This window comes from Cottoperca gobio, chromosome 19 (assembly GCF_900634415.1).
Source record: "Cottoperca gobio chromosome 19, fCotGob3.1, whole genome shotgun sequence".
NCBI lineage: Eukaryota > Metazoa > Chordata > Actinopteri > Perciformes > Bovichtidae > Cottoperca > Cottoperca gobio.
Window position 1 is genome coordinate 3,838,066 of NC_041373.1, and position 22,675 is coordinate 3,860,740.

At 41.3% G+C, this 22,675-nt stretch overlaps 1 protein-coding gene across 1 annotated transcript; it reads right to left on the reverse strand.

Annotated features, from left to right (window-relative positions):
• Positions 1–258: 258 nt before the first annotated feature.
• Positions 259–14,587, reverse strand: hs3st3l (heparan sulfate (glucosamine) 3-O-sulfotransferase 3-like). The gene is made up of 3 exons (XM_029455904.1): positions 13,866–14,587; positions 2,773–3,002; positions 259–1,684 (listed from the first exon to the last, which is right to left on the reverse strand). Exons 1-3 carry the CDS (start codon positions 14,345–14,347, stop codon positions 1,296–1,298), a joined length of 1,101 nt encoding a protein of 366 aa, XP_029311764.1. The 5' UTR covers positions 14,348–14,587; the 3' UTR covers positions 259–1,295.
• Between the last annotated feature and the right edge of the window lie 8,088 nt (positions 14,588–22,675).

Genomic DNA, 22,675 nt, shown 5'->3' on the forward strand with positions numbered 1-22,675 from the left:
CGCCTTTTTGCATGTTTTGACCAAGGCAGTTTGTAAGCCCTTCATCTTTGGCGTGAGCTGTTTTACACTTGCAAAGCAATTGCACTAATATTGTCTGCGCTCGCATTCAACATAAATCCAAACCATACTCATTAAGGCTCAATGAAACATTATAACAACAGCATTTGATGGCAAATAATCAGAAAAAGAAGAAATGTGAGAAACATCAACACAAACATTTAATTGCAAATCCTTTGCTTAAAAATAGTTTATTTGTTATGCTTTCAAACTAGTGCAAATACATGCAAACTGAAAACAGACAACCCTGTAAGCAGGCCTTCTCACAGTAACACAGTAAAGGCTGAAAGCTTCATACATGACGTTCAGAGACATAGCTGTCGATATAGTAGGTCGACCGCTCATGGTTTGACCTGGTCTTGTTTTGGTTGTCCTCCAAGGGTCCCTTTACTCCACTCAAGGTGCAGTAGGGTGGTTTTGCAGTCGGATGCTAACCTAAGCCTCGCACGTGAAGGCGAGGAAGCAAGTGATCCACACCAGTTCCCCTACATCCATTTATCCACATTCATTATTCAAGAATACAAAACCACTCAGTCAAATCTCAGCTCATATAAAGATTACTCTGTCACCCCTCTGCTGCTCACCACATAAAAGATTCATCCCCCCATTTCAGGAACAATGCTTGGAGGACGATACTCAATAGGTATGCATTGATTGCCCTTCAACTCTTAACCAGTGTGACTGAAGAACAAACAGGAAGAAAAACTAAGTTATGGAAATTCAGGAATGGGTTCATTGTGCCACTACAGCCTATCAACTAGAGCATCAGGAGTAAACTGCAAACCAGATACACTAAATGCTACACTGTGCATTTCACCATTTCACTTTCTAAAGCTGTAACCTATAGCAACCACTGTCTCATCACCAACTTTGCACACAAATGTTTTATTCATCCACCTGGCATTGGAATAAGTAGCCTGCTGAAGAAGAAGGTTGTGAGGGGTTGTTTAATTCCACCAAAGTGCATCTTTAACTGAACATCTAGGGTAGATTAAAGGACGCTGCTGTCTTGCAAACACTTGAAGAAGAGGATTGATTGATTGACAGAGGTGAATGTATTGACACTGGGCTTTTCTTATGAAGTCTCTGAGATGCCCGTCTGCTGGTCAGAAGTGTTCAAATGGCTCTGTTCTCTGGATCTTTTGCACTCCATCTGTTTCAGCCAGATGGAAGAATTGCTCAGGCTTCTAACCAAAAGCAGAGAATTGCCAACAAAACGTTTGGTTCCAATCAACGGGTCACTGCCATCCAAAGTCTTGACCCGCCATCTGATAGAAGCGCTGGTTGTGCGGCTTGTAGAAATCCCTCAGCCTCTTCATCACCTCCCGGTTGATGGACGCATGCATCCTCCCTTTCGTCTTCCCCAGGCAGTGAGGTTTACTGCTGCCCTCTGGCTTCTTCAGGCAGGGGAAGCCTTTTGTTTTGTTAAAGTAGAAGTGCTTGTCAGTGACAATCCTCTGGAGACCCAGAAAGTCCTGGACTTTGCCCAGCTCACCGGCCGGGTCGGAAATGAGCCTCTCCCCGCTGACCAGATGTATCTGAGTCCTGGGGAACCAGGCCAGCCAGCGCTCGAGGTGCTGGGCATACAGGCCGATCCACAGCGGGCTCCACAGAGAGTCGATCTGACCTAAAGACAAGACAGAGTTATATCAAGGCACTGTGTTCCAAATCATCACTGCTACAGTCCCCATCCTCTCAAACCCTCATCCAACCTTTACATTCAAGGCATCACCCTTAAGCTTTTGGCCTTCAGTAGTGCCGAGGTTATCAAAGTCTGACACTGAGGGCCCCCTAAGACAAACGAAGACATTCTAAGCCTTATTACTGTTCAAAATATTGATAGTGAAAAATGCAAATACTTAATATTAAGGGATTTTGTAACTCCTATTATTCTTTTATTGCTTCGATTAACTACAGTTTCCACATGTTGGGGCTATAAACAGGAAGTACAATGCTACAACTTGAACTCTGTTTAGCCTATATTTGATTACATTTTGGCAAATTAAAAATATTCAGAATTAGCTATTAGCAAAATAAATGTGTATCATGCCTGTGTACTCAATTTGTTGTATGACGTTTTGATGGAGTACAAATTTTGACTGAAAATTTCAGCAATCGGGCGTTTAATGTTTTAAAGTACCTTAATAGCCTCGATGAGCTGTGTGGTAAGTGGGACACATCAGTAGCCAAACTGCAATAACTGAATACCTGTCCCTTTAACCTTACACTGTATCTTTACTATATAAGTGGCTTTCAATAGACTGTGCATTTTGCTCTACCTGTGAGTGCCGAGAAGGCTCCTTCTACGTGACCTGCTTGCAAACTTAACAATAAAAGCTTTTCATTAAATTACTCCAGCGGTCTCTGGAACCGGTTATGAGCAGATGCTAGATGACTACAGTCCAGAAGCAGAGACACACACACACACACACACACACACACACACACACACACACACACGAGTCTCATGCTTATTGCCTGTAAATCTGCAATTGGGATTGTTTGCTGTGTGCTGGTCAGTGTTATGTCTTCTTCTGTTTTTGCCTTCACTAACTTGTGCACAGTAGAGAATAAATCAAAGACTGAGAGGGAAAGGACAGAGATAAATAAAGCAAAGCTCCAAGGTCGAGCCAATGTCATGTATCATCAGCCAGGAACACCCCAGGTATGTTTTATTTTATGACTGAGTTCATGTACAAAACCCCGGATCTCTACCTGTGCTGCGGTTCTTGAAGGCCAGGCTCTCAAAGGGAGGGATGTCGGGGTTCTTGGAGATGATCTGTGTGTAGTCAGATATGGCTCTGGTCACGGGGTCACGGACCACCACTATCAGCTTCACGTCCTGCGACATAGCATGGACTCGTGCTGGCGTTTCCACGGTAACAAAGTAACGAGGCGTCTTCTCCATAACAATCTGACCGTCCAGGGCCTTCGGCATCATACTTCTGAAAGGACAGGAAAAATATGAAGTCAAATTCCTGGCAAAATACTCATTTGAAAAGCTGATATTGATTTAGTTCAAATCAAAAGACCACATTTTCTGTAATTCACCAAAACATACATACATACATCACATTGATTAGTGTGTAACATGGTAATACAACCTTTGCTTTCTTACCAAGAGTTATATGAGAAGAGCCACAACACTGGACTTGGACGCATGGGGGAGTGGCTCAATAAAATGAACGCAGATGTTTTTAACCGTGGACCGAGCTAAGCTATCTGTTTCCCCTTGCTTCCAGACTTTTTGCTAAACTAAGCTAACCGTTATCAGGCTTTTGTCCATATTTCGGCTGACGGACATGCGTGTGAGTGGTGATCATTTTGTCATCTAACTCTCACCAAGAAAGTGTGTTTACCAAAATGTCAAACTGCTGCTTTAAAAATGTGCAGCTAACTATGGGGGAATGAAGTTCAGGAAGTTAGGATGTACAGCCGATAGATATTTTATTTATGAGTGAAGTTATTCTCCATAGTGCTTCGACACATCAAACACATCCAATAATACAATTCCACATGCACTTCGACAGAAATCACAATCTCCCAGAATGCGCAGTAACAAAGTGTCCATAGTGTAGCGTGACAGCTGTGCTACTTAAACACACACAGGAGTCTTTCCTTGAATGTGTCTCGCTCTGCTCACCTCTAGCTCCACAGAAGCCCAGCAGATGGGACTCATTTAGAGATAAATGACTCCAGAGGGCCCACAGGACCGGCTGGGGACACGGGGACATCTGCCAACACACCTGCCCCACACCTGACTGACTGACCAAACACACACAGCCTCTGCGGCATGGTCACAAACAGCTCTGTATTATCATCTTAACTTGTTTAAACGGAGCTTAAAGACCCATACCAGTGTGACCATAACAAGTTTTATCTCTTTAACTACAAATTATGCAAACTTTATATTTTTGCTGACCATCTGTGAATGCATGCAGAGTTATTTTCCCTATACCGTTCCATGCATCCATTAGTTTCCATTCATTTCTATACAGTAAAAATCAATTAGGCTTTTAAAAATTGTTCGACATCAAGTCTGCAGTAATAGAATAAAGGTTTTATATCAATGTTAAGTTATAGCTCTGTAATAATGTAGTTTACGTGCAGATTTTCCTTTTCTTTTGACAAATATTTATTCAGACTTGATGTTTACTGTGATGGATTGCATTTGAGTTTGCCAAAAGAAACCATTGGCTACTGTTCAGCCATTGGTTTATAATTTATTTTCTTAAGCTATACATGGTAATCAATGGTCTAAAATGGCTGAAATAATTGTAAAATACAGCAGTATTAAAAACATGGAAGTCCATGGGTATGGTCCTTAAGTTTTTAACTGATATGGATTTATAAATATCAGATTTTAAACCCAAAAAATCCTCTTTTACCTGAATCTGTTCCTGAGTCAAAGTTTCTTAAAATATACAAATAAAAACATCTGCAAGTATCGACCATGATACTGACATCGCTCCCTGAACTGATGTCAGAAACAGTTCTTTTAAAGTTCCATAATATGGCATTTGCCAAACAAAACATTAAAGCTGCGTTAATTGCTTGCAGTATAATGAGTTGTAAACAAAGCATTTACATACTAGTTATCACTAACTTTATTATAATAAAGGTTTAGCAAACAAATGCCAATTTGCCAGTAGTCGCTAAGTCACCTGTTTTTAGTCTGGGCAGGTACAGTACGGTACAGTCGGTTTCATCAGTGCTTTCCTGCTGCAGCTGGAGAATGGGTCATTGAGAGCAATGAGACTCAACCAAAATAGTTCATTTGTGAGCCAGAAAACCAAAACAATGTGCTGAAAGCCACATCACACGTACTGAATTACTTTGGGGATCTGCTGAGTCAGGTGATAATTCATCATTTTTGTTATGATCCCATTCAGTCCCTTCAGTTCCCATCACCTTCTTAAATGAGTCGTTTCTTTGTTACTGTTTTCTCAGTATTTTCCCCCTTTGATAATAAGAAGACGTATTAGTTAGAACTACAGTGCCCTTGTTTTTTACGTGGTCTCCTATTTTAGGGATGTATTACAGAACTAAGAGAATCAATAAAAGATGTTCCCAAGGAGTTATAAATGAGACAATAATAAAAGAACAACGAACGAAAAAAGACCAGAGGGGACAGAAGGCTGATACAGTGAGGACAGGAAGCTCTGACTGTCCTCTGGTATCTTCTCAGGTTTCACATGCTCCTGCAACACGACCTCCTGTCAATACATCCACCCCCCAAACCGGCCCCTCTTTTATGAATCTGACAAACACACACACACATACACACACACACACACACACACACACACACACACACACACACACACACGCACGCACACACACACACACACACACACACACAGTGATTTCAGTTGATCTGATCGGTTTGAGGCAGCTCTTACCGCCACTTAGTCTGAAGACTTCCCTTTTAACTCCAATACCCTGAGCAGGAGGAGCCGCACAGTCTGTTAGACACACACACACACACCCACACACACACAAACACACACACATTTAGGAGGCACATGGACAAATACACAGACAATGCAAAACGCAAACATACACTCATTATTCACTCATTAGGAAAGCATTTGCTATCAAGCTTCTGGCCTCCCAGTGGACACATCTCTCACACTCCAACACATAAAAAAAATCCCAAAATGATACAAACACAAACACTCTGAAGACATAAAGGGTGGGTGTGGTGGATTTTTACCAGACTCTTTAAAGACTGTGTGTGTGTGTGCTCATCCAACTGTGCGTGTCTCTAGGTGAATTTACTGTGTTTTAAATGAAAGGTGGATGACTGATGAAGGAATGATGGGAGTGGATACAAACGCGCCTCCATTAGCAATCTGTCTGCGAGTAGCCTTAGAGCCAAGAGCCCCGTGCCATTACCTTAACACAAAGAGCTAATTACTGCGCCTAAGAGCACCAGTAAAAGAAAAGATTTATTATAAATAGGCTTCTGCTATGAGCTTTGCAAAGACACTAATTGACAGACAAAGTTGTTTTAATAACTAAATATGTCCTTATCCCACTTAGGCTTAGAAACTTTGTGATCTCAGAGCTACGTCTATAACTTCAATTCCATTTCATGCCTGAATAATTGCAGACAGGAGTTTTAGTTCTGCAATGTTTTCTCAGAATCACAAACAATGTCATTGGTTGATTTAATCATCAGGGGGCGGGGCCAAGGAATTGTAGTTTTGCTATTTAAACTCATGAAATAATGTTGGTAGAAGTAACACATGATACGTTTCTCAAGAGCCCTCAAAAGCAAAGAATATAAGGTTAAACTAAACAGTGTCAAAGGGTTGGATTTTTATTTTGTAACTTGGACTATGGCTTGTGTTAAAGATTACTCCCTGAAAGTGTAATATTTAGATTCAACACCACTGTTTGTTGGATCAATGTAAATTAAAATGTGAATCTAGATTCATGGAAAACGACTGAGACCTGCTGTACATATCTAAAGGACAAAATGGTTTGCTTACCAGTGTCTTCCATAAATACCATATGACTGTTCAGAAAACCACAATCGGCCGACACGACCATTGTGTCGAGGTTTGGGAAATATAATGGCCATGGTCAAGGGTAGGTATTCATCACTGTTGATTGTTTGTATCTCAAATGAAAGTGTGGGCCGATTCCTGGAAGCACAATTTATTGGCCATGTTTGCGGGTGTGAAGCCAGTGAGAGATATCCTCCTTCTTCCCGCTCTAGTGACTCCTATTGGTTGACCTGGGTGCCTGCACAGTGAGGGAGTGTAATGCAGAAGGGTGGGGGGGTATTAAACTCCCAAGCATTAGAGCCAATCACTGGCAGGTGGATGGAACCGTCTGGCTGCACCATGTGTTTCAGAAGAAATCCCCCCCAAAATGATAGCTCAATTAATTGGCAGTTTAAAAGCCCTGTTTTAGCATACCTTCCTTACACTGCTTACTTACTATTGAGTGTGAGATCAAACATCCAGTATGATGAACACAGGGATTATCCAGCAGCTTATAATAAGCCTTTTACCTTTGAGGAACCTCTCTTTTGTCGTCCATTTCCCAATTTTTCCGCAGGCGTCCCTGGTGAATAACCTCGGGCCAGCCAAGGCCACTGGCTATTGATCCTATGGGGGCTTAGGGTAACTACGTGTAGGCGGGTGTGGATGATGTACAACCAGGTACAGTAGGGATTGTGTGTATTGAGATGAGAGAGGTGTAATTGGGTGTATGAAGCGAGAAGGTGTTGATGTAAATGTATGGGATGGACCGAGAATGGTAATGCAGTACTGGGGCTCAGCTGGGACCATGAGTGGCAGGTGGAGACTGGGGGAGCCAGGACCCTCTGGAGTCCCATCAGTAGTATGCTGCTGCGTTATGTGATGTCATGTGTCATGTCTCATGTGTGTGTGTGTGTGTGTGTGTGTGTGTGTGTGTGTGTGTGTGTGTGGGTGTGTGTGTGTGTGTGTGTGTGTGTGTGTGTGTGTGTGTGTGTGTGTGTAAAGCAATTGCAAATGTTTATCACAGTAGTTACAGCAGGAACATAGACACAGATTGGGGGATTTGAGGCTGTGCTAGATCAAAGATGTAAAATCTGGTCTCTTTATCTTTGATGTTTGATCTAAGGAAGAGACAATAGCCAATCAAAGAGCAGAGTTTTGACTGTATTCATTATACACACCTGAGCGCCTATTTGTGACTCCGATATGAGATTTGAGTATCTGTATGTATGCATGAGTGTGTTATTGTGTGTGATATTAGGGAACCGCACAACCATTTCCTCGGTATGGGGGACCATTAAGGGGTCGGTCCATTGTGGCTGTGCCCTGTCCACTTCCAGGAGACATCCATCATAGAGGGGCCCAAGACCCCCCCTGCCTTCACTTCCCAAACCTCAGGGGAGGGCCTTAATGAGGACCAGATCGCCCCACCCGTCTGGGCCTTATGGTGATCACCTCAGTACAGTATTGGGACAGGACAGACCCCACCTGAACCTCAGTTACACACACAACAAACAGAACTCATCCAAACAATCTTAAGTTTTAATCACTTCACACTTCAGCATGATGTTTTGTAGCACAGGAGATAGTAAAAATATTAAATATTTGATTCCCCTCCCGCAGATCAACAAATCTGATTCATCAGAAAATATGCGTATCCGTGTTTGATGTTAATTCCTTCCCCACTGAATGCTGCTGAACATCAAATGGTATGGCAGCCATTCTCCTGTGACTTGCACGGCAATTATATCCATTGTACAAACACAAAAACACAAGTAGCACCATGTGCTGTGTCATGGCTGGACAAAGCCACCGACGTATGGGTACGAATTTAAAAGCCTCCCCTAATGAGTTCAATATGAATTGCAAATTAATCCGTGCCATCAGAGCAGCTGACGCTGAAAATACGGAGTCATTTATATAATCCTTTCTTGTCATTGTGTGTCCTGACAGGTGTGGTGTCTCTACATTAATTTAAACTAACTGAGGCCTCAAAGATGAAACATAAAAAAAAATTCTGATTCCTTTGAAAAAGTAACATCCAAACTGTGCATATAGCTCGGGCTCTAGCTGCTTGGTATGGCAGCTATGGCATCTTTCTGCATCTTGATTAAAAGGCCAGATATTAGTTCTAAAAGGAGAAGATAGTTGGTCCATGAGGAAACAGAGATATAATAAATCTTTTTTTTTTTTTTTAAACACAGACACCTGAACATAACTCTTCAATTCAGCTATAAGTTTCCATCTAATCACTGCCACTTGGCTGGTGATGGAATGTAATTAAGTACATTTACTCAAGTACTGTACTTAAGTACACATTTGAGGAACTTGTACTTTATTTTAGCATTATCATTTTTATAAAACGTTATACTTCTACACAACTACATTTATCTGACAGCTTTAGTTACTTTTCAGATTACAGTTTTTCGACCCCTTCCTGTCCACTGAAAACCATGTATCTTCAAATTTGGTGATTTTGAATGTTTGTGATAAACTGAAGGATTAAATGTGTTGACAAAATTTCTTAAGCTAAATAATAAAAAAGCCTCTGTGATCATCTTGAGAAAACATCGTCTCAAAGCTGAAAACAGGAACATTTGACTCCACAATGACTCACAAGCCAGCATTCACCCATTCACACAAACAGACAGAAGCTACCATACTAGTGCTAAATCTCTGTGAGCGTGTTGAAAATACATACGTCATATAAAAGCTCACAAAGATTTAGCATTAGCATTATCTTACTCCAGCTAATTGTTGTTTCAGCCGATAAAATAGATGGTTGTCGACTAGAAATGAGAAGGATTTTTAAAAGATACCTGCTCATCAGGAGAGATAAACATTCAAACGAGCAACTTAGGGTTCAGTATCTTGCCCAAAGACATGTAGATTGCAGGGGCCAGAGATCGAACCACCAACCTTACAATGACCACCGCTCCACCTCCTGAGCCACAGCCGGCCCCAATACTAGTGCTTCAGTAAAGGATCTGAATACTTCTTCCACCACCTGGTTAACACAAACTTTGCACCCAACAGGAGGGTGAAATGAATGTCGATCCAATGTCCTACTGATGGAATTTAAAGATGCTGGACAGGACATCAAACAACAACATCAACAAGAGATAAGTAATGGCAACATAAGACAAAATACAAAAGCTAATATGATGTATTTATTTTCAACAAGAGATCAAAGAGATTTAGCATTAGCTTTATCTTACGCTAGCTATTTGTTATTTCAGCAAATACAATTGATAATTATCAGCTTGAAACGAGGAGCTGCTTCTGATTACTTCTGTGTACAAATCTAAAGAAAGTTTTGAATTACTGAATTTCACTCAGTTCATTCAATTGTATCATGTCGAATTATACATTTGGTTGATGACTTGGTGAAAGAATGTCCACCACCAAAACACAAATAAAGCTCTTGACTTGACATGTTCTCTATGATTTTATTTAGAAAAATGTGTCTTCTTGGAATCCCTTACAATGCAACCTATCAGGTTAAAGTTGTGCCAGTAACTCAGAATCAATAATGTATCGATGAATCTGGCTGTTCCTCAAGAACAAACTACAACCTGTCCCCGGTCTCCAGACTGTGACAGAACCTGAAGAAGCCTTTACACACACACACACACACACACACACACACACACACACACACACACACACACACACACACACACACAAGCCCAGCTCTGATGACAGTCCCCCGGGTTGAAGCAAAGGTCAGCGGAGATGTGTGAGGTTGCGGTAACACTGACTTCACGCTTTAACCTCCAACTCCACCCGAGCCTTATCTCTTCTCCCTCTCTTTTATCTTCCCTTTTTTTTGCAGCTGTCATGCCCTCTTTCAGCAAGAAACCATCACGAGTAAGATGCGAATTTCCAGCTGAGCAATTTTAATGGATTTCTCCAGCGCTACAGAGAGAGAGAAAGCTATGTGTAACATGACCCCTGTGTGCCTATGCGGAGGGATTATGCCAACGTAGAATAAAGCTTCCTGCTAATTGTAACAGAAGCCGCGCTGACCAACGCTAACCACTCTAATGCTGGAGTCAACCCAAGGTCAGAGCGAGGAGATAGAGTTATCGATCCCAGACAACACAGTAAGCAGGAAACTTCCAGTCCATCTCAGGCTCATCGCAGCGTTGTTCAAGATTCAATCTCCGCTCCAAACGCCATTAGTGGATCTTTGTCAGGGGCTCTGATCTAAATTGCCCTGGAGAAGCTAAATGTTATTCTTACTCTAAGAGAGACGAGGGGTGATTCTGAGGAAGATACTCTATATCTCATCCTCTTTGATTGTCCATGATAGTTTGAGAGAAAAAAAGCATCTACAGAGAAATGTAATGTGGACTAGTAACACTGCAGCTGACCCTCCGTCTGCTGTGTGAAGAAGCATCATTCTGGTTTATTACAACCTGGGTCTTATTTTCACATTTATGGCCATATTTCATATAAATAATATAACTGCTAAAGGTTTGGACTAAAAAGTCAAGTGAATTTTACACAACACCTGAGGTTAGCTACATTTATTTTGAGGAGAAAATGGAGGCAAACAGTAAAATGATTCATGAGTCTACTGTAAACAGTTTCACAGTTTCAGAGACTCTTGATGGGCCGCTACAACCTTCAGATACTTTCCAGTCACCTTGCTAACTGGTCTATTTGTACTGTATGTTAATCAGTGAAGAAGTGTATGAAAAATGTAAACTCTGTACAGCAAAGGGGAAAACATGGTGAACTTTGTATGTATTTGCCTTTTCTTTGTTTTTCCGCTTTGAAGAAATAAAATGCTTATCCATTGCAATTCAAATGGAGTCAATGCAAAAACGTTCTGCTTTATCAGTTATGATAATGAGAAATAAACTAATTACAAAGTTGTAGCAAACTAACCTGCTTGAAAAATAGATATTGTACTCACAAATATTTATAGTAACAACAAGGATTAAGGATTCCCTAAATATAAGTTACTTTCCAATATTATTATTACAGAATTGTCTCTCCATCTTTTCAATGTGTGGGAGGAAATACTTCCACAGAAGAGGCCACAGCTCATTGCTACTGTAGTAAAACTAAAGTGTAAATCCGTTGTAGTTTTTCTTTTGTTATATCTCAAAAAACAACATTGTGTCAAACCCACACTCACACACCTACGCTTACACAGCAAATAGTGGTGAGTCAGCAATAAACATGCTAGCAGTTTAGCGCACTAGCATTATGGCTGGCTCAGCTACAGGGGTGTGTCCAGGGAGTGGCCTGGAGTAACAAGAGCCAATCCGATTGCTGCCATTCCATTATCCTTAACTATCCTTAACTACTAAAATGTAACACACAGGCATGTAAGACACTGTGAGACAGTGTAATGTTAGTATTTAGTTAACATATGCGTAGTGGAGACAGAAGACGTACTTCATGTTACCCCTGCATGAGTCAGTGCCCCTCTTGCTGTAGTACTTTGTTAAGAGTCTCCCCTCGCAGACTGACTTTCTGGTTGAGCTTTGACCTTTTATTCTGCAGTTGTGTTCACACGGTTTTCCTGTACGATGAAGGATTAGTATCAATATTCCGGGTGCGCTCACGTTTAGTTTTCTCTCCGTATAAAGTGCTCGGTAATCGGGGTAGACTGAGGTTTTCTTTACAAGCTGTCGGATTGGCCTGTGTTTTTGCCCCATCAGACTTTATAGTAGTCATGTCATTGTGTTCGCAGATCACAACAATTACTTTGGTTACAATGTTATCATACAAACAAAACTACAAGTTGTGATGAACTAGAATTATCTGCTAAAATACAAGAAAATATGCTGAGATTTGATAAATTAATAAAATATTTAAAGTAATTTTGCAACTTCTTTGTATATATCCCTTTTTAATCAACCAGAACAAAGACACCTTTCCTTTGTCAGTCTGTACTCTGGGTGTGTGCTGTTTGTCATGAAGTGGTGTGAACACATCATTAACTCCCAGCGTAAAGTGACCTGGAGTCAGAGGTCAATTGACAGAGCTGACAGTGATGTCAAGTGGCTCGACATGCAGCGAGTCCCATCTGGCACGAGGGGAAGACGTGACAATCTGGTATCACATTCATATCACCTGGTGTGACAAACACACACAGACATGCTGGACATGCTGGCAGACAGGAGAGACTACAGAGGCCTCTTCAGTAACATCAGATGTTGGCTCTGTTTACATCCCACAGCTTTGACATGGTGCTGTGTTTTTCTGTCTGTGTGTGTTCACATCAACGTAAAAAAAACAAAAAACATCCAGGGTGGAAATTTATCATTTTACTCTATCTCTGTCATAGGTTAAATTGCTGCTGACATGCCAAAGAGGCTCCCAGAGCTGAGCAAATGCTACTATTGAGCCCCAGTAATATACTGTAAACTGGTTGACAGCACGCCACACCGTCCAGATTTGGATGAATGTTTAATCTGGCATATTTGGAGCTGTTTGTGCGTCTATAGGTTCATGCAGTTACACTATGCCCAATTAGAAAAAGCAAAACATAAAGCCCGGATATCTGAGATCTTGGGTCCATTTATTTTCCTCTATGTTCTCAAATCATCCTCAAGCAGTTTGAAGGGCTTTAATCTGGTTCCCCTGAATGTCTTAAGCACGTGTTCTGAGAATTTACAAGTTTTCATGGAATAGGCTGAGAACAAAGCCACATGACAACAGTAACATCTGGCTCAGGCTCCAGAGATGATTACTCTCTGCTCTGTGAGAACTCATCCTGCAAGGCCTCTCTCTCTCTCTCTTCCTACTGTACACACACAGCAAGCACTCCAGGCACACGCATGCACACATGCACAGATTGGCATGGCCAGATGGCAGAGTCTCTTTGACTGTCACCTAAACCTCCGTGGAATGGCTGTGGGTATGTTTGAGTATGCAAACAACACAAAGACATTCATTTCTGGAGGCTCCTAGTCGGCTCTCTTACTTATCTCTGATATAACCACTTCCTACTTACACAAAAACACAGAAAGCAGGACTCAAGTGAAAGTCTATTTAAATCAATCATCATAAGTCATTTCTATTTAAATGACAAGGACAGTAAGTCACTATTTTTAAGTCTGCTCGACTCAAAATCTTACTAGAGTTACATTATGTGAATGTAAGTGAGAAAATCTCTTTTGCTTTTAGGAGAGACGTGTATTCTAAAGTTTGGCCAGAATAAGAAATACTTTCCTTTATATGCCTATAAATATTTCTTAACTTAAGAAAACATAAAGAGCAATAACATGTGGAGACTCTGTGGTAGATTAAATGACTTCACTGAGATAGTTTCGCTGCGTAATTAGTGCGTACCTGTACCAGTCCAGTCCCCGTGCGTAATGCCGGTCGAAGAAGTGCGGCTCCGAACCCAAGGCACGGATGTCCGGGTGGAGCCGCAGAAACTCCAGCAGAGCCCTTGTGCCTCCCTTTTTAACCCCTATGATCAGAGCCTGGGGTAACCTCCGAGTAGCAGTCCATTCTTTCCCTGAGCTGTTCGACACCAGCCCGGGATGAACGCTGAACGCGCCTTCGCCAACCGCGGTGGTAACCTCCTTCGCAACGCTGGTTCCGTTTTTCTCGTACGGCCATCCTGACACGAGAAACTCGCGAGTGGGTGGCTTGATCTCAATGTTTTCTGTCAGTTCCGACTCGCAGCACCCGGTGAGGAGATAAACCAAGGAGAAGCAGACAACGCTCAGAGAGGACGCAATGGTGAGCCGATGGAAGAGCCGCCGCAGGTCCGCGCTCGGATGGTGGTGGTGGTGATGATGGTGGTGGTGGTGAAAAGCTGCCATCCCTCAGAGATCCATGTGAGATAAGGTGCCATTCTACCACACATTCAGCTCACATCCCTTCATACTCTAACGCCGTACAACGTTAACTCTTGGAGAGTCTTTCTCAGTGCGCTCCGCTGCCCTCCTCCTCCTTCATGGTGCGCGTCCGGAGCGCAGTGAGCCCCCCAAACCAACCAACCATTCAGCCTCAGTGAATCAAAACTAGTTTTTGCGTGACATCAAAGTTAATAAAGCTCTTGTATCCGAGCCGGAGTGTTGCAGGGATCTTTCTCCCTTTCCACTCCAAGGGATTATTCTGCGTCTCTCCACCACGGCTCATCTCACGGGGATTTGCGTCCCGGGATATCTCTCTCTCTCTCTCTCTCTCTCTCTCTCTCTCTCTCTCTCTCTCTCTCTCTCTCTCTCTCTCTCTCTCTCTCTCTCGCGCGCGCGCTCTCTCTCTTGTAGATACCTGTGATCGGAGGGTCATGGCCTGAGGCGCCTATAATTCCAGTATTCTTTATTGGGGCAACCTGGGATGGGATGGGTCCAGTGAGCAGTAGATGTGCATGTCCCATATCTCATATGTGACATTATCACTCTCATCTAATATGATTGATTGGTTTTTAATCTGTCGCACATTGTGTAGTATCTTCTGCTGCATTGTGCCATATAATAGTACATCTAATCTCTCTCTCTAACAGTAGATAAACACGTGTGGGTTATTGGTGCCATTTGGTACTGGGTTTATCACTCTCTGAGCTAGTACTCTGCACTCTAAGACCAATCACATAATTGGCTTAGTGAACAGGCAGTATTCGACCATATAGAGAGGCTGATTCTGACCTGAGGATAGTCTGTGTGAACCAACATGCAGAAATCTCTAACAATATTACAATCATATCAACAATGTGAGATACAGTCATATTTCCACCAAATTTGAACAAAAAAAACCTTTAAAATGATATCATTAACTGACACATATTATGAAACAAACAATCTGTTGATTTATTGTTTTTAATCCAAGAAGAGGTTTGCACTTCATGAGCGGCTGCTTTATCACTTGAATTAGCAGAGGTGAGTGTTATGTTGCTGTCTCCTGTTAGCGAGCTCTGCAATGTTGGCTTTTATTATTGCAGAGTGCGGAGCTGAGGTACGGATAATAGCTCATAGGAGACTCATAAGTTCCCCCTTCCAACAAACCGTGCACGAGCACACGCACACACACATTTACTCACACACACAAATAAGCACATGCTTCATGTTCCATTTGGCTTACCCCTGTCATTATCCCATAGCAGATGTGACCCGTGCCATAAACCACTGCATTGTTCTGCACTGAGATCTGTCGTCCATTTTCAACAACAAGATAAAACATTGTGGTTTTTCATTGTCCCATCCACGAGTTAAAGAGACAGAAAACAACCAATCACCGGATGTGATAGGTTATACTGTACACCTGTACATACTGTATATTGTGTGAGGTACCAGGAAGTACAGCAGTAGAAGGAAAATGCTCTTGGCATGTGGCCTATTTATGATGTTTTATTCAAAATGTATTTAGTTAGTTTCAGAAGGCTTACTGAACTCATAATGTAAACAATTACCCAACAAAAGTTCTGATGACTTTGATTATTTAAATAAATGTTTTAACTTGTTCAACCAATTGGTAGAAATTTTCATAAACTAATATTCTAACAATATTTTATCAAAACTGAAAATGAAATAAAGTTTTCTGATTATTAACAATTTTCAATATGAAAAAGCTAATCTTAATCCATTATACATTTTGTTAAATCATAATATCGGTATACTTTTAATACTAATGCTAATGAGCCTTAATACTTTTAATGCAATTATAGTGACCATGTTGATACTGTTAATACTAGTAATAATAAGTCAACAAAGCCAAATATAAGTAAGGTATAATAAAGCGTGTTAGCTGCCCCTTGCACTGATACGAAACCAACAGTCAAAGGTATCAGTCAAGTAAAAACTCCATGCAGTGCCCAACTGACCCTGAAATAAGACAATCATTACGTACCCCAATTACTCAATAACACTTACCTCCAAAGTCCCCCTTAAGTATCCCTTTATTCCACCGTGTCATGAGAAACATGTATTGAGTGGAGTAGAACCAAATTTATACACAGACATAATAAATCTACTTTCTTATTATTTCCTGTTTATTTTATTCTCCAACCTCCCTCCATGGATCATAAGGCAAGGTCATCAGGTGAGGCTGTGTGGCTTTTGTCTGCAGTCGCCCAGAAGATTGTTCCGTGATGAAGTGGTCGTCTATAAAAGCGTGACCCGGGGGTCAGGGCCAGAGCCCAGGCAGTGATTCATTTTCTGACAAAGGGCCAGAGCAAGCTGATTAATACACTCCTGAATCACAATGTATGAAATGAGGATGTTTTAGAAATGTGTTAAACTGAACATCATTGCGTAAATGGCTTGCCATTAATTCTGATAGTGTTTTGGACGTCTGTTACTTTACATTCCTGGTCCATATCATACATTTTTGCTGGGATTTCCAAATTAACATATTTGTCATCAACCCTACATCTATGAATCTCTTACAAGGAGTTTGTATGAATCCTTAATCCCTCCCCTGAGTGACAGTCTAATTAGAGTTAAAGTAATGGTGTATGTAATCAATGCTAAATTACAGCCATAAGTCACTGAGTGGAGAGCCGTATACCTTGAAGCCAATCACAGATGCAAACTAATGAACCACACTCACTGACCGCTGATCGCACCATCCATTTCCCACATAGGGACCTGGTATTCACTTCTCTCAGCACCACAAGACAAACCAATATGGTTTGTGTGGTGCTTTTAAAGGGTCAGTTCATCCAAATTACAGAAGAGTATATTTTCCTACTTATCAACCGTGACATCAAGCCATGCAGATACAGTACATTGAGAGGACATGATGTAGTTTTGGTGAACTGACCCTTTAAAACCAATCTGCCACTAGTGGCACATGTCATGGTAGTTTGTGTGACATCAATCCAGTTTGAAATTACCTTCTTAAATGCTGGTAAGCTTTCGTGAAACCACATAAGCAGAAATTAGCAAAAAGACAGTATGTGAACTAATCATCATGTTTCTGAGCAACACCATCAGCATGGTGGCAAGAAAACAAACAAAAAGGACTTAGAGCTAATGAGGAGATCAACATTAGGAGTTGTTTTTGTGCCTTATACAGGTAATAGGTGGGAGATGTTCAATATTTAAATGACCAATTCCAATTCCAATGACAACCCTGTTAGAGTTAGATTTAGCTATTAGCATCTAGCAGTCTGCTCAGAGCCCACAGTGTTTACAAGGTGGGGAACAGCTCACACTGTTACTATGTGTCTATGGCTTTTTAATCAATATTGCCAATAAGTTTTATCATGTGACTTGGTGACAGCTGATAGAGGTGACTGATGGCTGACTGATGGAAAATGCACAAATAATACTTATTATCTAATTAAGTCCTGTATACTGTACACAGCAGTCAACTGATACTCTCTTCACTGGTATACACTAATGGTAAATGGTAAACAGACCTGATTTTCATACCTTTTGATTTTACTAATATAACATTTCTGGATGTAATATTAGTTGTGCACCAGGAAAACAGCAGGAATTTCTTATGCTAACGTTACTTTTGTGAGGAGGGCTTTTGTGCTTTTAACTTGTGTTGTCCATGACGTTTCAGAACACTAACAGGTCACCTCTGACCTGCAGGAGCTAACTTTGTGTATTCTCAGTTAGAATTATTACTGCAGTAGCTGTCATTTGTCACTGCATTACGCATCATGTTAGCTAGCTAGAGCCTAAACAGTAATGTTACTGGTTTCTAGCGAATACCTTTATTCATAAATACTAATAAATGTATTATCGTATAAACTGTGTCATCGTCACCCTTGAAACAAGCATGCTATATTATTTATATCTGAATCATAGCAACCTGTCCTGAATGGGTTGTCCTGTATCCTATTAACACATTAAGTTGTTATTTTACAGTTTTTCAGGGGTTTAAAGAGATAGTGAGTTCTTTTTTTACATTTAACTTAATTTGAGTTTCTGTTCAACTCGATCTGGATGAAAAGGTAATTCATGCCTACAGCTCCCTTGAAGAGTCTGGATGTCCATGGATTGGTGGCCTGTAGGGGGACTGGGTCTTGGCAGTGCCACACCCAGATCACCTGCACCTCCTGCTCCACCAACACCTTCTCCACCTGTCATTGATCCACACGCTGGCAAAGAAATCAAACACTGAATACTGATAAAGAGTGTGTGTGTGTGTGTGTGTGTGTGTGTGTGTGTGTGTGTGTGTGTGTGTGTGTGTGTGTGTGTGTGTGTGTGTGTGTGTGTTGTGTGTGTGTGTGTGTCTGCATGTGTGAGTGTGTGTGTGTGTGTGTGTGAGGGTGCGTTTGACCCATCGGGTGTACAGGGATGAGAGGTGCCAGATCAGATCAGAGCACTTCAAGAAGGGATAAGCTCTACTTATGCTGCTTTGGGAGGGCTTGCTTTTTGTGTCTGTGTTTGTGTGCGTTTGTGTGCGTATGCGTGCGTGTGTGTGAGCAATTCCTTTGTGTGAGCCCTCAGGCCTTTTCATGTGGAGGCGATATGGTTTTGGTTTTAATGAGCAGGGTGCTTCTTTGACCCTTCTATGTTGTAGCTGCAATGGGGTTATTGTGTAGTTGTTAAATACAGGTCATGGTCGACTGATCTACTGAGCTGTTTAAAATAAGTAAGTCTGTAGGCTGTGGCCAGGTTTTATGTGTGGGCTTTTCAAACCTACACAATTATTGCATTAATTTCTCAGATATTGAAAGTAAATTCTGCAGCAGAGCCAGATCTCACCCTTCTATTAAATATCTGACATCGCTTACTTGGTCTTTAAAGACAAAGGTTCCTCTGTGATGACAGCTATATGTGCTGTTATTCATTATTAATTCCCAATTCCAAAGAATGGGACTGTAACAAGCCAATCACAGTAAACAAAAAAAAAAATTATTAAAGAAAAAATGACTTCCATGGCTTGAATGGGCTTGAATTTCTGCTTGTTGAGCATAAAATAATAAAAGGTGTGTGTGTGAGGAAGTATGTGGTTCTTTAATATAGTAAAGTGAACCCTGTGTAAACAAAAACGGAAGGAGATAAGTCAAAACCAAAACGAAATTCAAGTTTAAATTAGAAGTAATTTGTTAATTACTGGTCAATGTTAAAATGTGCTCCCACTGAACGTGGGAAAAATTGTAACCTCACGCAGATTTGACTCCTAGATTGATTTTGCAGTCCACGATCAGTGTACCGATAGCAGCTAGCAAGCAAGCTAGCTATCAACATGTGCAAAGTGAATGTGTTGACAGCAAAGCTTCTGTGTAATCTCTCCAGGAACTCTTATTATTTGTTTTCTGCCAGTATCTCTTCTTTTTTCTTATCTCCACACGTTCCTATACCTCAGGATAACTTCAAATGTTTTTGCTCAAGTTTTGCATGATTTCTCTGAAATCATTCAAATTGTTAACCATAACATAAACAGCAATCGTAAATGTTGAATTATCCAGAATACTTGTGTGTTGAAGATTACAGTGGTACAGATTCAGATCAAATGGGATTTACAGTGGTAAAAAACACTACCTCCACGCACTTCACAACCCTGATTGACCTTATGCTGACACCATCAGATTATAAAGAAGATCTTCGGCACAAAGTTACGGCATTAACTATCTTACACAACTATAACAACAACTGACACATTCCCACTTTTGGTGAAGTTAAAAGACAAATTAGGAATGCCATGTGGAAAGGCACCTCCTGTCAACATGAACATATTTCCAGTAAGTGGTGGAAGCCATGATTCATAGAGACTGGATCAGGTTCTCTGATTGGTTCCCTGATTTGGTATGTAGCTCCGAGTTCTCTGTGGACGGAACATTTTGGATTGGTGTCTGTAAAGTCTTTACATTTCACCCAAGACCTATTATTCTTTCTACTGTCTATCCATTTAAAATCCTAAGGATTTAAAAGATGGGCTTGGTACCATTTACGCCTTTAAGTGTGACCATTAAACATGATAAACACATTTGTCTTTAGATGTGGCTTTACGACACGCTGTACAGGCTAATTCTTTAGCTTTACACTGGCCTGTTTACGTGATTAATACTTGACTCTCCAATGCCTTGATCAGGGGTTATGGTTTGTCATGTCGTCTCCAGAGCTCAAAAACAGGCAGGGGGGGTTTAATGGGCTTGCTAGGCCAACGCTAATCTGCCCTAATGCCCTGCTGCTGGTGCCAACGCCACTATCAGCATGGCTACATCTTTACAGTGCAGTAGAGTTGGGCTAATCAGCTGAGCCACACCCTCTAACCCCTTTAAATTACAAGATTAACACAGTCGAAGGGATGAAGTCTTTTCGCATGGAAGGACGGACGACATTTACAGTTTGTTCAGAAGCTGGAACGAGCCTGCAGGTGCTGCACGATTCTCTCTATCGACAGAAATGTTTCTCTATGGATCCTAATGGAATAATAATGAATCGTAATTGCAAATACAATTTTCCCGGGTCTTGATGCATTTCTGATATTGACCCGTCTGCCTCACCTCACATTCCATATTGATTGGGCTTTTACAAGGAGATCCAGCTTGATCTATTTTCCACACAGTTTTCTGCCATTAAAATGTATTATTACACAGCAATTGTACACACATGCAAAAATGCTCACCAACACACACACACACACACTCACAGCTCACTGAATCGCACCACCGGATTCTAACCGCCAGAGACAACAGGTTAATGTCCCAACACTCAGAGGCAGGGAGTGCAGTGTGTGTGTGTGTGTGTGTGTGTGTGTGTGTGTGTGTGTGTGTGTGTGTGTGTGTGTGTGTGTGTGGGACAGAGAGCGAGACAGATCAGGAAAAAAAGAGATTAAGACTACCTGCTGGAAAGCCTGTCCTCATTTCCGCAGGCTTCCAGACACATCTGCTGGCATTGTTTAACATCCCTGTTGTAAAGAGAAATGGATTATTGCTCCCCTTGGCCTCTAAAAGGAGGGAGACTATGTAACAACATGGACGTTATCCCAGATAAATCTGTTATCCAGGGTTTGTACAGGATACTCTCTCCAAGGGGATTAAAGACAGAGAGAGAGTATAGCAATATGGGAGTAATACCATCCAGTTTCCTGTTTCACCTTTTATAAAACCTGCTGTCATGGAAAGAAGGACTTCTCCTCATGAAAGTCTACGAGGTGTGTTGGTGAATTTTACAAGCTCATTTTAAGGTTCATAGACATCCTCGACACTTGATGGATGTGTTACTGGCGCAAGTCTTGTTTATTTTCCCTCATTCCATGGCTTACAATAAAAAAATGATCCTAAAAACTGCTCATATGGATGAATTGGAACTAGTTTCTCTGTCTCGCTCTGTCTGTCTCCAGGCTTTCATTTGATAACAATAAAAAATAACTTTGTTGTGGCTATAAAGTGATTTGACACTCTGGGCCGCTCAAAGTTAAACAATAGGACTTTTGTTCACACTCATTATCATTCTTTTATGTATTTCAAGTGACCCATTAGCTTTCCATCTGACAGTGTTTTTCTACCAACAGTCTAAAACGCAAAGCAAAACATGCTGTGGCCTATATTAGTCCTTATGCATATGTCAGATGACAGAAAGTGGGGTATGTTTAATTAAAACATGTTATGCGTGTGTGGAAATAGGGATTAATTGTTCCCTCTTGCATCTTCCACCACTAGTTTAGCCGCCCCAGTTGACCCATAATCCTAACGTATTTAGCTAACGTATTTCCTTTCATCAAATGTGGGCACCAGGAGCCCGACAAGTGTTGATGAGGGAGATATTTGAAGTGATTCTCTTCAGAGTAAATTTTAAATCCACTCATGCTCGGATATTTGTTGATTAATTTATTTTCAGGGCAAAGCAGGATTTTTGATCTTCCCCAAAATGTGTCTGAATCCTGGATATATTTCTCTCAACTAGATCTCATCAGTATCCCTAAATCCTGAGCTCATTGTTCTCACACTCTGATGTTATTAATAGCGTTATTCAATACTCAATAATACCCATCAAATGTCATCCCCACTTCAACATTTCAACCTATATATTGTTCACATCCCCCAAAAATCACCGCATGCTCCCTCTCGTCTCCCTTTCCCCCCGACTCTATGAGCAGCAAGTAGTCAGAGACTAACGACTATGTCCGTTTAGCCGGCCCTTGGGGCTTTCATCTTATTGGCTCTTAATAGGACACAAACGTACGGCCACACAAAACTACACAAGAGTGAACACATGCAGTGACACTTTTGGAGAGGTGTCTCT

Bases quoted from the DNA above. Each gene is read 5' to 3' on its own strand.
- hs3st3l (XM_029455904.1), bottom strand. From the start codon at position 14,347: ATGGCAGCTTTTCACCACCACCACCATCATCACCACCACCACCATCCG. The intron at 3,003-13,865 runs GTACGCACTAAT...CTGTCCTTTCAG, and splicing joins CGGGGACTGGACTGGTACAG to AAGTATGATGCCGAAGGCCC. The intron at 1,685-2,772 runs GTAGAGATCCGG...TCTTGTCTTTAG, and splicing joins CTTCAAGAACCGCAGCACAG to GTCAGATCGACTCTCTGTGG.